Source organism: Sturnira hondurensis, unplaced genomic scaffold, assembly GCF_014824575.4.
Source record: "Sturnira hondurensis isolate 20B ecotype Veracruz unplaced genomic scaffold, ASM1482457v3 Scaffold0022136, whole genome shotgun sequence".
Lineage (NCBI taxonomy): Eukaryota > Metazoa > Chordata > Mammalia > Chiroptera > Phyllostomidae > Sturnira > Sturnira hondurensis.
The window spans coordinates 6145565-6161025 of NW_028094767.1; the positions used below are offsets into that span (position 1 = coordinate 6145565).

A 15461-nucleotide genomic window follows, 5' to 3' on the forward strand; every position below is an offset into this window, starting at 1 on the left:
ACCTAAAAATCTTAAGAATGCCCCTCTTCTAGATTCTCTAATAACTACTGGACAGAGACAAGTAATATTGTGACATCTCAGATATAGATCAGATTTAGGGTCAACAACATGGGTAAAAATCTTAGAATACATAGAAGCCAACAGCACAGTGCCTTATCTGATAGCATATTGCCATGGTGCTATGAACTTTGGGGATTTATTGATATTTATCTTCCCTCCTTACAAGACAAAATAAAACTTGGCTACTGCACTGAAATAAAGCTACGTAAGTGTTTAAAGTATAGGAGTTCAATTCAGACTTATTCATGAATTTTTCTTATCTTAAAGACATTAACATTTATAGAATTACCAGATTGAGATAATTTTGACCAGATATATTGCAATAACTTATACAAAAGAAAACGTGAAAGAATTATTCATCCTTATTTATTGCAATTATTTTCTTTTGTCTTCAGGAATTTATAAAATATATGAATAAAAATTAAACATTACTCTATGTGTTTCATAACAAAACAATTCAGAAGGACTATATAAATATTGCATTACTGTGATAATAGATTCAAGGTCATGCAAGTAATGTATTGGCTAAATGACCATAGAGATTGCTCTTTTATTCTGCAGTGCTAAACTGAATTACTCAGACAAAATGTTGAAATAGCCTTTGAGCCTCTATGAGTTTAAAATATTAGAACTTTAAAAAATTGTCATAGAATTCACATCACAATATACCGTACACATTAGGTAATGCTAGTCTATCTGGGGACATAACCCAATGGCATCTTCACACACAAATGCATGCATCGGGCTGTCCTGCAGATCCAAAAGGGATGATGCTTCCTCTCTGAATGTAACACCATCCTACTAAGTTATCATATTTCTGTTGACTAGCAGGCAGCTAAAATAACTTAATGTGCTTTGAATATTTAGTCCAAAATAATGTAAGAAAACATCTGTCACTTACGTTTTTGAGTCATCCCATAACACACAATAGGGATTCAAAGTACCCTAAAAATAAGCAGAGGAAGAATGAATGCATCTTGAGTACATACATCAAAAATTATAGGCTTGTGTAAAATACAAACAGAATGACAATTTTTTTTATGTGGCAGTAAGATTCTTTAAAGATTCCACCTCCACTTTTTTGCATTAAAAATGTGCATGTCCTTTCTCATAGATTCAGTGACCCATTTTATAAAATATATTCATGAAAACCACTTATTCCAAATACCAAAACCTATATTCATTTTTTGAAAGTTGAAAGTGATGCTATCATGTACCACAAGGTCCATATTTTGATGATTTCTATTTTATTTTATTTATAAAGTATTAATTGCTGAATTGTTTCCTTTAACAAGACCAAGGTATTGACAATATGTCGATCATAGTGAAACGCTTTGTGTTACGCAGCCATTACCCACTGCCACTTCCTCTGCAGGCTCGAGTGAACCAGCCCCTAGAGGCAAGAGATGGCTCCATTCGTCGTCCCCTCCAGGAGAGTTTGTTGACTTCAACCACAAACCTTGTTAATCAACAGCTCTTATTTGTGTAGGATCGTATCTAATGAAACTCAGAAAAAAGTGCTAAATTTTTATTTGGTTTAATAATTATGTATTTAGTAACCATCGTGAACTTCAGGATGACAAAATGAGTCATCCTGAAGTCAAAATGAGTTTTCCACATGGATTATTCAGGGAAGTACTTTCATTTTGAACAGAACTAGTTGTCGGAAATTGTTTTCTTTCTGTCTGCCTGTCCGTGTTCATTGAGTCATATCTTGCCCGTTGAAGCTAACAATAATTCTTCTTGTATGTGACATCTTTAAACATCTACAGATCCGATCCTGCTTCTGAGGAGTCTTCACTATTAAACACACTCTGTTAGTTTAAAGTCTTACATGCTCCATGTCACTAATTGCCTGGAGCACAGACTTTACACGTGTGTTAAAGCCCAAAGCGGGTAGGATCAAAGGTAGGAGGTAGAGATGGCTGGGGTGGGGGGAGGGGTGGGGAAAAATGGAGACAGATGTACTTGAACAACAATAAAAAATATTTAAAAATTAAAAAATAAACATGTGTTTGGAGAAATCATCCACTTGTATCCTACCCGTACAGAACAAAGCAGGACTATTGTCTCTCCAGTTTAGGAAGAGGCACATAGGACTGTGTCAAATATTTCGGTAGTCGCTTTCTGAGCTCTACAGCCACTACCCATAGTTAAAATCTCTTGGCTTCTTAATTTTTTTTACATTAGTAATTTTAATTGTCATCCAAGGGTATGCTTTTTAATTGATTTTTAGAGAAAGGAAGGAGGAGTGGGAGGGAAGGAGGGAGAGGAGAGAGAGAGAGAGAGAGACATATAGAGAGAGAGATGTGAGAAACATCAATCAGCTGCTTCTTGTACACACCCTGACCAGGGACTGAACCCACAACTTAGGTATGTGCCCTGTCTAGGGATGGAACCTGCACCATTTTGACCTTTTCATGTATGGAATGACACTCCTATTGACTTAGCCACCTGGCCAGGGTCTTAGGAGATTTTGAATCCTGATTTGGGCATCTGTCATATTCACTATTGCTTCCAAAATTTGCTGTATTACAGGATTAAGAAACAAACATAATATATATGTTCTCAGTCAATGAAGTCATTGATGACATGATGAATAGGCCAAAGCAGGTAAAAGTTACAGTCCTGAAACAGGTGAGTGGCTCCTTCCCAGAGGTGGACACGCTCCCCGAGGGTTAGCCTGCCATGAGCCCTCCTTCCTCAGCCTGGTCTATATGTTCGTCATCATGGTGGTATATCTGGCAAAGCAACATTTTTAAAAGTCTAGGCAAGCTTTTTGTGAAATGCTCCACTTCTATGTGCCGTTTTCTGAGTCCACTCTAGAATTCCACTAGAAATAAAAATTAAGTTCATTATTTTAAAGTCTGTGAAATCTACCCCCCTTTTTTATTATTCATTTTAATCAAGGTATTTAACTAACTCCAGTATTTCGGCACCATGAACATTTTCCCAAATCCTTAAAAGACCATGTATTCAAGGTTCGGAATCCTACTTTTGACTGCATGCTCATACCCCTTAACGATCATAAAACACTGCTCTGAAGAAGGTTCTGGCCTCACAGATGGTGATGAGGAGCACACACACAGAATGTTGCTGTAATGATACCAGAGACATGCTGGTATACATGTCACTTAGTAATAACTGACTGCATGAGAGACAGAGTGTCATGGTCTCTGTGTAAGCCAGAGTGAGCTTTATAGATGAAGTGGGTCCTTGTCCAGATCTCACAGGCGACACAGATGTGGCTGTTCAAGGGATGTGGAGGGGAATGGTACTTCAAGTAGGTTTCTCCCTCTGTCATACGGGACTCTACCTGGTTTTACTCCACATTTTCATACAGCTTGTGACTTCCTAAGAAATGTTAAACACTGCTAGAATGTTATATTAAAGTTAGGCTATATTTATCTAGAGATTTGTTCAAAAGAGCTCAGACCACGTTACAGAAAATAAATTATCATTGGAATATCCAATGGAGGGTATGAGTGTATGCATTTCATGAATGTAGAAACTAAGTGTAGGTGAAGAACTTGAGAGTATAGGTCCTCTAAATCTAGTTCACTCCTTTTCTGAGTTGGAGAAACTTAAAATCTCTGTATAAGCTAATACAGGATTTTGAGTATAGGATTAACATTTCAAAATTAGAGTTTATAATAGGTTATAACAAAAGAATAATTTTGAAAATAAATATTATATAAACTTAATTTGGGATATCTCTTTCTTTTTACTCTTTTGAAGAAACTGATTTCCACTTTCAGATAAAAGTATGAAGATGAGAAACACTTTCATTCTCATCCCATGCCTTTGTCAGTCCTCAGTTTTATCCTGTACCTTCACCGCCTAGATGCTTTGCTCTTTCTGTCTTTGTAAAAATTTAAAAAAAATCTCTGTGAGAACGTTATAGACTCCATGATGTACTACTCAACCTTGTGTTTCTCTATACATTCTGTGACCTACACAACAGACAGATACCCTTCTGTGAATACTCATTCTAATACAGTCACCGATATGTAGGCCTGTGACCTGAGTCAATTATTTAATATTTGAAGTTTGGAAAGATAAGAAGAACATACAAATTAGAGAAATCTTAGTACCTGGCTAGAGCAATCTCCAAAATGTATAAAGAACTCATATGAGTCCACTCCAGGAAGACAAACATCCAATTAAAAAATGGGCAAAAACCCGAACAGACACTTCTCCAATGAGGGCATACAGAGGGCCCAGAGACATATTAAAAGATGCTCAGCACCACTAGCCATTAGAGAGATGAAGATTAAAACCACAATGAGCTATCACTTCACACTGGTGAGAATGGCCATCACCAACAAATCAACAAACAATGAGTGCTGGAGAGGTTGGGGGAACCCCGGTACACTATTGGTGGGAATGCAGACTGGTGCAGCCACTGTGGAAAGTAGTAGGGAATTTTCTCAGAAAACTAAAAATGGAAATACCTTTTGACCTGGCAATTCCACTGTTGGGATTATATCCTAAGAACCCTGAAAAACTGATCCAAAAGAACCTATACACCCCATTGTCCATAGCAGCACAATATACGATAGCCAAGAGCTGGAAGCAACGTAAGTGCCCATCAGTAAATTAATGGATAAAAAAAACTATGGTATATTTACACAATGGAATATTATGCAGCAGAAAGAAAGAAGGAGTCCCTACACTTCGTGACAGCATGAATGGAACTGTAGAGCATTATATTAAGTGAAATAAGCCAGGTGGTAAAAGACAAATACCATATGATCTCACCTTTAAGTGGAACCTAATCAACAAAACAAACAAGCAAGCAAAATATAACCAGAGACATTGAAATTAAGAACAATCTGAGAGTAACCAGAGGAGAGGTGGGAAGGGATAATGGGGTGGGGGAGTGAGGAATGGTTTTCAGGAACTACTATAAAGGACACATAGACAAAACTCAGGGGGGTGGAATCAGGGGAGGGAGGTGAGGATGGCTGGGGTGGTGGGGGATAAATGCAGACTACTGTATTTGAACAACAATAAAATAGTTTAAAAATATATAAGAATGTGCAATGAGACATTAAAAGAAAAGATAAATTAATCCCACACATAAAAAAAATCCTATCTAAAAGCTTCTACTGGGAAACCACTTGTAAAATATTTGCTACAATTTTCAGGTGCTTTTCTCAATGGTGCTCTCTTATAAGATCTGTTATGAGAAATTTATAGGAAATCAGTAACAGGAAATGGTGAACTCCACAGAGCGTATAGCAAAATTGTAATGATACCAGCAAGAGGCTAATAGGTGTGGTACAGAAGTAGACCCAAGAAATGAATTAAACTAGGAAAAAATCTTCAGGTAAATGAGACAAGTAATCTAAAGAACATTAATTTACAAAGCTGTCAATATAATTGACAGAAAATACTAAAACTGCATGTGTTTGAAAACTTTTGCAAAGAACGTGCTATTCTTAAAAAACACATTTCTAGAAAAGAACTTTTTCCTGACTTCATCCAAAAATAGCATAGTTGAGTTCCTGTTAAACATTTCTACTTTCCAGCTTTTAACCATTTTAAAAACGTACCGTGATCCAGATTTCCTAATTACCATAAATATCTGATATACCACTTTAAGTGTCTCTAATAGTCTTTGCTATTTTCTTTTACTTCTCTGTTCAAAATAAACTAAACCAATATATCTATTTTACGGTAAAATATATCACTAAGTTTGTCAATATATTTATATGGGTGGCTCTTTTCCTTTGGTCTGCATAACTTTTATTTTTTTTCTTACTTATAATAGAGGATTTGGCATCCTTTGTAGTTTGACCTCAATGATCCTAGAAGGACGTTCATAGGGAAATGCTTTTCTTCCTTCAGAAATCTCTTCCAATCTACTTTTTTCCCCACGGAACACTTTAAATATATCTCATTATGATAAATTACTCACAAATTAATGAAGTCAGTAATAGAGCAAAAAAAGATGATCAAAAGTTCTTTTATTAATTTACTTATTTATGCAAAAATCACTTTGTAAACACCTATTACATTCCAGGGACCCTGGTAGGCACTGGCATTACAACACTGAACAAAACAAAATCCGGCCTCATTGATCTAACTACACTGAAGGGGGAAGGCAGAGACAAAAACCATAAATAAGCACATATATAACATGCTGGATGGTAATCTGTGCTGTGATGAAAAGCAGGTCACAATGAGTGGGAAAGGCTGGGAAGTGGATGATTGAAACTGTGTGTGTTGGGAAGGATTCACGAGGGAGACAACATTTGAGCAGAGAGGCCTGAATGCAGGTGGCTATAGGACTGATAAGGGTAAAGTCAGAATAAAAATGGGTGAAGACCAAGTTTCTCTTACTATCTTTGGCGTTGTTTTAAGTTTTGAAAAATTCAATTCACATGTGATCTTAAATACACTCTTGATACTTTCATGCATTAAAAGTGTTTTCCAAAGCCTCCAGTGGAAGCTCAGACCACCAACACCTTTGTCTGTCTATTAACACTTTCCGGATGCAGAAGTAACCAGAATTTTACCTTCCAATCCACGCCCAATCCTATACTCTTCCATCGAACAACCTTAAGAAAAAGGCTTTAAACAAACATTTTTTAAGTGTTTTCTCTGGATCTACTCTAGAATCAACTGAGCTGTTTTATTTTAAAAAAATGTAGATTTCTTGGCTCCACACATTTTAAGGTTGGGGCTAAACCAGAATCATTCATTCTAACCTGCCCCAGTAATTTTCATCCACATCAAATTTGGAGAAGTACTGCTCAAATCACAAACAGAAATAATGTGGTTAATTTACTTTGTTTTTCTTCAGACTTTCAGATGCTTAGGGTTTATATGCCATAGTAAATCCTTAATCTGGGCACTTCTTAACTTTCTTACACCTTTCATAATCCTTTTGAAACAAAAATACCCTCTTGTCTATAATGGCAAGACACATAAATAGACAAAGGACACGAAGAAGGGCAATGACTTCACCATAATTATTTCGTCTTTTCCAGTGCTGTGACTCAGATATTCCAAGAATATTCTTTCTGTCATGTCTTCTAGTAAATTGCACAGTGACATTTTGAATGTAGATGGGAGAAAGACTGTTCACTGTATAATCTCTCTTTAGATTTTGAAATTTTAGACATGAAGGCATAATGTTAGAATGACCTGGGTTTTGCTAGGCTTATTTCTCCACCAAGGTTTAAACACCGTTATTATATAATTGCACAAATAGATCTTAGGAGTTCCTTGAGGATAGTTCCAAAATGGCTAATTTATATCCTATTTATAATCTTCATATTACTTGAGAAAACACAATTTAAAAAAATCTCAGCAATGCATGCTAGGTGAAGTAAGATTTTAGTAGATGTAAATTTTTCCATAGCCATATCTATAACAGGTCACTGATCAATGAGAGGGAACCCTTTTTGGGTTATGTCCCAACCTATAAACAACTTCATAGTCCCTACCAGTGTGATACATTTCCCAAGGAAATGACACAAAGTTGAAAAAGATACAATATAAAACTCAGCAACAGGAAATAGTCTGTTGAATATTCTCCAAACTTCTTTTCAAGATTATGGTAAATACTTTTCTATATTACAATATTTTAAAATATGTATTTTAAAAAAACTAAAACTTAGTGTATTTTTTTTAGGGGATAGCTGATAGGTATATGAAGTATAAAGAGCCTCATTGAAAATGCAATTCTATGTTCTTACATAATAGGAACATGGAGATACAGAATTTTTAGTGGATTTACATTTTTTAAATGATTTTATTGTTGTTCAGTTACAGTTGTCTGTTTTTTCTCCTCCCTCCCCCCTCCAAACCCACCTCCTTCCTTTGCTTCCACCCTCCCCCTTGGTTTTGTCCATGGGTCCTTTACAGTCATTCCCGAAAACCCTTCTCCCCACTATCTTCTCCCCACTCCCCTCTGGCTATTGTTTGATTGTTCTTAATTTCAATGATCCTGGTTATATGTGGATTTACATTTTTGAATGAAGTTTTGAAAGGATCTCTAGAAAGCATCACATTGGAAAACAGTCAAATCAAGGAGATGGAAAAGAAGGAGCTGGCTTGAACTAAAGCAGAATGATAGGAAAGCCACTGAAGTGAGGGACGTAGAATATTGTTTTATCGGGACAAGTCACATTCACGTCGCATAGCTCTTCTGGAGGAGCTGGCAGCTCTTCCACGGGGCCACACGGAGAGGGCATATCTTTACATCAGCTTCTGCTACGTGGCTCCTCGGTAACTCACATTAGCCAGATGACACTGCTTCTGTGCATGTGATAACAGCTTGCTTCTCTAACGTCTGAGATATATCTCCAACCTGAATATACATTATTTCTCCATGAATACTTTCTGACATATGGGAAACAGTAAAAAGTAGAACCACTGTCACTAATTATTCATATGTGTATCCTACAGAGAGAATCAGTGCCTCCACATTCTTGTATTTCACTGTGTATAATGTGCACTTTTTTGGCCCAAATTTTTGAGGGAAAAATAAGGATGTGCATTATATATGGGTATAATGATTACATTCATGGGTATAATAATCCCATGGGTAATGTGCACAAGCCATGGATGTGCATCATACATGGCAAAATACCGTACATACCTATTTTGGTATGTCGTACCCACACGCGGTTAAGTCATTTGTGACAACGGTTGCACAGGAGTCGGGTGCAGCGCTCAACAAACGGGACAAAACCTCTCCAAGTATTCTCTATGAGCTGAAGTACAAAGTGACTTTAAAAAACAAATACCTAAATAACTAGATTCTTTATGTATTTAACATACACCTTAAGCCTTTCCCTTTTACACTTCAGAGGATAGAACAATGGGTCTTAATAATACTTCAGTGTGGTTGAGGCAGAGACAAGGGCTGGCGGGGTGTTTTCCACTGTTCCGGTCTAGCAGCTGCCTGTAGAGAAGTTCGGTTCAATTGCTTCACCAGTACAACGTGACTGTAATTGTCAGGGTTGTCCCTGACCTCCACGCCTGGTTCTGCCAGGCCCTTCGTGTGGCCGCACAGGTGGTACTATCTTAGGGTTTCCCGTAATTTTCCCTAATATCTGCTTCCTTTATATGGCCATTCTCACTGGCCTGTTTGGTGATGATTCCTTCTATCAGGTTCCTAAAATGCTGATATAATAATCAGCAGGACAACTATAGTCTCTAGTTGCTAACTGATTTTTATTGAATAACATATTATCGGTGTTGTAGTATAGCTGATTCAAAATGCCACTATTAATGTGTACATATATATCTTTATAATCCAGAAACTAATTTTGCAACACTCAAATACAGGATTACTAGTTTTCTATTGTCGCTGCTACAAATTAGCAGCACAGAACACCACAAATTCACTATCTGCAGTTTTTGTAGGTCAGAGGTCTGGGTCACTGCTCAAGAGATTCAAGAGGCTGAACTCAAAGCATTGGTAGAACTGGGCTCCTTCCTGGAGGGCCTGGGGATGAATTCATGTTCAGGCTTATTCAGGTATTAGCAGAAGTGTTCCTTGCAGCTGCAGGACTGAGCCCACATTTCCTCCCTGGAAGGCAACAGCTTTTCGAAGAGACCCTATCCCTTGGCTCGTGGCTCTCTTCCTTCACCCTCAAAGTCAGCAATGGCAGCTGAGTCTTTATGTTGCTTCCTTCTGACCATAGCCATTGGGAAAGGTTGTCCACTTTTAATGGCTCGTGTGATTAAAGTGGACCTACTCAGATAACCAGGGATATTTTCCCCATCTCAATGTCCATACTTTTTAAAATATGTATTTTATTGAATTTATTGGGATTACATTGGTTAATTAAGTGTGTCAAGTGTATAATTTTGTAATACATTGTTTGTATATGAGGTCTGTCCTAATCCAGTCGTGTGATATGAAAAATAGAGACATTTATTGAAGAAGATACAAGATACAAGAAACATTGTATGTAGGTCAATGATGCCTCAGTTCCCTTCAAAGTAGACACATTGGGACCTCACACAGTTCTCCCAATCACTATTAGCTGTCCTGTCTCATTTTCCTTAATCTCATAGAAAGTCTGAACTCTGTTCCCTTTCAAAAGTGATTTTAAATTTGGGAATGGCTAGATGTCACAGGGCACCATATCTGGGCTGTAATGGGGCTAAGTCACTTGGGTTATTGATGTTTCACCAAAAAACTCTGCATGAGGTATGATGAATGAGTGAGCATGTTGTCTTGATGAAGCTGCCAATCACTAGTTGCTCATACCTGAGGCCTTCTGAATTATCCAAATAGTTTCCTTGGAGGAATATTCAAGCTTACTGCAAAATTTCATGCAGATTCATTGCTCTACTCAGTCATTTTGAATGTGATGGACACACAGTGCACATGCTCACTCAATAGAGCCTACCACCCCCACTGACTAGTACAATGAAGTTATCATTGTTCACGTATGTGCATTCCAGTGTACTCTCCTTGGCTGCCAAGTTATGTCAATGTTGCACAAACCATTCTCATTATATTAACAATGGCTGGACTTTTTCCAGACAGAACTCATATTCTATTGTTTGTTCACCACCAATAGTTCAGTCTCCTTCCGTCACCATTTATTATCCCCTTTACCCAATTCTACCTGCCTCCAGTCCTTTCCCTCTGGTAGTCACCATACTGATGTCCAAGCCTTTGAGTTTTGTTATTTTTGCTTAATCCCTCACCTATTTCACCCAGCACTCAACCCAGGCCCTACCTCCAACACCCAGCTGACAGTCTGTTCTCTGTATCTATGAGTCTATGTCTATTTTGTTTGTTTATTTTGTTCATTATATTCCACATATAATTAAAATCATACAATATTTCTCTTTCTCTGACTGGCTTATTTCAACACCCCTACAATACATTCTAGGTTCATCTATGCCAGAGCAAAAGGTAGATTTCTTTCTATTTTTATAGCTAAGTAGTATTCCATTGTGTAAATGTACCACAGCCTTTAAATCTACTCATCTACTAATGGGCACTTGGGCTACTTCCAAATCTTGGCTATTGTAATTAGTGCTACAATGAACATAGGGGTGAATGTATTCTATCAAATCAATGTTTTGCACTTCTTTGGATATGTTCCCATAAGTAGAATTGTTGGATAATAAGATAGTCCTATTTTTTATTTTCTGAGGAAACTCCATACTGTTTTCAACAGCGACTGCACCAATCTGCATTCCCAGCAATAGTGCATGAGGGTTCCCTTGTTTCTGCATCCTAGAAAACACTTGTTTGTTGATTTACTGATGATAGCCATTCTGACAGCTGTGAGGTGATACCTCATTGTGGTTTTAATTTGCATTTACCTGATGATTAGTGATGTTTAGCATTTTTCCTTTGTCTACAGGTAGCATGTACGTCCTCTTTGAAGAAGAATCTATTAAGGTCCTTTGCCCACTTTTTAAAACTGGATTGTTTGTTTGCTTGTTTTTTTAGTGTTAATTTCTTTGTAAATTCTGTATATTAACCCCTTATCAGATGTATCATTGGCAAATATGTCTTCCCATTCAGGGGGCTGTCCTTTTATTTTTTAATAGTTTCCTTTGCTGTGCAAACACTTTTTACTTTCATATAGTCCCATTTGTTTGTTTGTTTGTTTGTTTGTTTATTGTTTCCCTTGCCTAAGAGATGTATCAAAAAAAAAATACTGCTATGAGAAATGTGAGAAGTGTCTGAGATTTCACTGCCTATGTTTTCTTCTAGAATTTCTATTATTTTGAGTCTTACATTCAAGTCTGTAATCCATTTTGAGTTTAATCTTGTGTATGGTGTAAGGAGGCAGTCTGGTTTCATTTTTTTTTTTTGCATGTACCTGTCCAATCTTCCTAACACCATTGACTGAATAGACTGTCCTAAGATGGAAATTCATAGCAATACAGGACTACCTCAAGAAGCAAGAAAAATCTCAAATTAACAATCTAACCCTACACCTAAAAGAGCTAGCTCAGAACAAACAAAGCGCAGAGTAAGTAGAAGGAAGAAAGTAACAAAGATTAATGAGGAAATAAATGACACAGAGATAATAAAAGCAACAAAGCAGATCGATGAAACTAAGAACTAGGTTTTTTTGCAGAGATAAACAAGATTGACAAGTCTTTAACCAGACTATTAGAGGACCAAAATAAATAAAATTAGAAATTAAAGGGGAGAAATAAAAATTGACATGACAGAAATATGAAGGATTGTAAGAAAATGTAATGAAATAGTCCTAAAAACATACAATTTTGCAAAACTGAAATAGTCATAGAAACATACAATTTTGCAAAAACTGAATCAGTTGCAAAAACTGATTACAACTAAAAAAGGCAGTGATCAGAAAACTCCTGGCAAACAGAAGTCCCGGACAAGATGACTTCACAGGCAAATTTTACCAAACATTCAAAGAAGAACTAACATCTGTCCTTCTCAAACTATTCCAAAAAATTCAAGAGAAGAATAGACTCACTCCCACGCTCATTTTATAAGGCCAGTATTATCCTAATTCCAAAAACCAGATAAAGACATTATAAAGAAATAAAATTATAGGCCAATATTCCTGATGGACATACAAAACCCTCAACAAAATACTAGTAAAGCAGATCCAGCAACACATTGAAAAGATTATACAACATAATCAAGTAGGATTTATTCTGGGGATTCAAGGTTGGTACAATACTCGCAAATCAATAAATGCGACACACCATGTAAACAAAATGAAGGATAAAAATCATATAATCATATTAATAGATGCAGAAAAAGCATTTTATAAAACCCAACACCCATTTATAATAAAAACTCTCAGCAAAGGGTAATAAAGAGACATGCCTTGATATAATAAGGGCCATATATAACAAACCCACAGTCAACATCACACTCAGTGGCCAAAACCTGAGAGCCTTTTCCCTGAGATCTTATACAACATAGTACTGGAAGTTCTAGCCACAGCAACCAGACAAGAAGAAAAAGAGTAAAATGCAGCCAAATGGGGAAGGCAGACATAAAGCTGTCATTATTTGTAGATGACATGATAATGTATACAGAAAACCCTAGAGACTCTGTGTCCTTACTTTTACTTTTAACGTTTGCAAAGTCACTTTTTATATGTAACATAACATATTCACAGGTTCTGGGGATTAGGATATAAATATCTTTGGGGCTATTATTCTGTTTACTATAAAGGGATGGATAACCTCTACAGACTAGGATACCAATCTGGTCTGCTACTATTTTTTTTAATTTAAATTATTTTTGATAGTTATTCTACTACAGTTGTTTCAATTCCTCCCCCCCTTTGCCCTCCTATGTCTGTTCCTAAGTGCTACCTATTTTTGAAAATAAAATTTATACTTTTATCAGTCACACCCATTTGTTTACATGTTGTCTATGGCTGCATTCACACTACCACTGCACAGGTGAGTAGATGGGACTGAGATGGCCATGGCTCACACACTTAAAATACTTACTCTTTGATTGTTACTGAAAATATTTGCCAACACCTGCACCAACAATAGCATACTTATTCTAAAAACTTTGAAGACTATTAGCTTTGTATTATTAATAAAATTAAACTGAATTTGAAATGAATTGAGAATAATGCTTACTGAAATTTAGAATTTAGGAGATGCCCCCCAATAACTGTACAGAGAGAACAATTCTTTCTCAATTCCAGCTGTTGGTACAGCCATCAATCTGCTTGTCTTCTTAGCATTTCATGACTCTCCTATAAGTCACCAAGAGCTTTCCATAGGCAAAACATTTGAAAGCTCTTCCACATGGAAATAATTTAAAATGTAAATGACACAAATATCCCTTTGTCCAAGTTATAGACGCATAGACCAGGCTTTAAGCTTTGCCAAGTGATTTTTAATTCCTTATGTTGTTATCAGCCTTTGACAGTCATGGAAATGCCCACTGATGAGTGCTGGATCTCTTTTCATTGTTTTTCATGCTCCTCTAGTGTTAACAAGCACATTCATTACAGTCTTCCATTGTGTTTTTCACTATTATTTACAAAGGCCAAGGTTCATGATTAATTTTAGCTTATGCATATAAAACAAACTCCTTAACTTGTTAGATTGATCCCATTAACATGCAAGCAAAGAAAAAAAACACCCAGAAGTCCAAATTCTCATGAGATCTTTCATGAATATGACCAGTTTGAGAACTAACATAAACCTGGTGAGTTCTTCGGCCCTGAAAGAGAGCAGTTTCGACTGCAGAGACTGCAGGCCAGCCTGTCCGCTCTGTCTTTCCACTAGAAATGGAACTACAGAAGGACTTTTCATTTGGAAACAATGCACTTTAGAGCTTGTAAAATTAATAAAGCACAAGATAACTAAAATCATGTATTTTCTTCTTCTAACTAATTTTTAAATATAGGGATGTTATCCACCTTAAAAGGTTACAGATGGCTCAGACCTATCAGACCTAAGGCAGCGTGATGGTGGGTATGTGTAAATGTGCAAATGTGTGTGTATGTGTGCACACATACAGGTCCATTCTAGTATACTTATCTAGGTCTCAATAGTTCTTTAAATGCAATTATTAAATTTCCTTATGCATTAGTCTAAAAATATCAAAAAGTATAAACATCACACTAAAGAAACCTTAAGTAAATATATTAAATAAAAAACAAAATTATTTTTCTCAGAAAAGCAAATTTGATATTTCTTCAAAGGAATCAGTTGCTATACCTAAGCACTAAAGGCCTAAAACCCTGATTCTATAGGTCATGATGATAAAGCCATAAACCAAAAACTAAGGATAGTATATGTCCTAATAATTATGTATAAGATGGTTAAAACTGCAATTGACTAAATACAATTTGGAATTTCAAAATGCCATATTCTAGTACCAATTTTTACCAGTTCCCAAAGGCCTTCATATATTTAACATAGTTTAAACGGTATGTGTTAAAGAGCTTTTTAAAAGAACACATTTCCTTTGGAAAAATTTAACAGGTTTTTCCCCTAGACTCATTATAGCTATTAATTCCCATTCTTCCTTTTCTCCCACATGGTATTTGAAACAGATATAATTCACAAGTCATTATCCTTTTCTGAGCTCAGAAAAATGTAGCAGATACTTTTGATATAAGAAAATTGGTGAAAGTAGGCTGATTTAATATTAGAAATGTAATATCTAAAATAGTTCAATTTTGAAGGCAATAACAGTGATGATACATTTCAATGTATAGTTATAATTATGATAAAATTTTAGCTTTTTAAATCAATTTCAATTTTCATATTTAAGATGAGTTTTTCTTCATATTTTAGTAGCCTATATTTCAGTATAGGCACTTTTGATTACCTTTTCAATGAAAATGCACTAAAATCAGTACATAGGACAGCCCTCTTTTTTTTAGTTTTATTTTTATTGATTATGCTGGTACAGTTGTTCCCACGTTTTCTTCCTTTCC

The 15461-nt window shown here is 36.1% G+C and overlaps 1 protein-coding gene across 1 annotated transcript in view; it reads right to left on the reverse strand.

Annotated features, from left to right (window-relative positions):
• ADGRB3 (adhesion G protein-coupled receptor B3) overlaps positions 1-15461 on the reverse strand; it is a 732856-nt gene that overhangs the window by 308294 nt on the left and 409101 nt on the right. Inside the window, exon 16 of the mRNA XM_037034281.1 lies at positions 962-1005. Coding sequence (XP_036890176.1) covers positions 962-1005 — 44 coding nt within the window. The remainder of the gene's footprint in view (positions 1-961; positions 1006-15461) is intronic.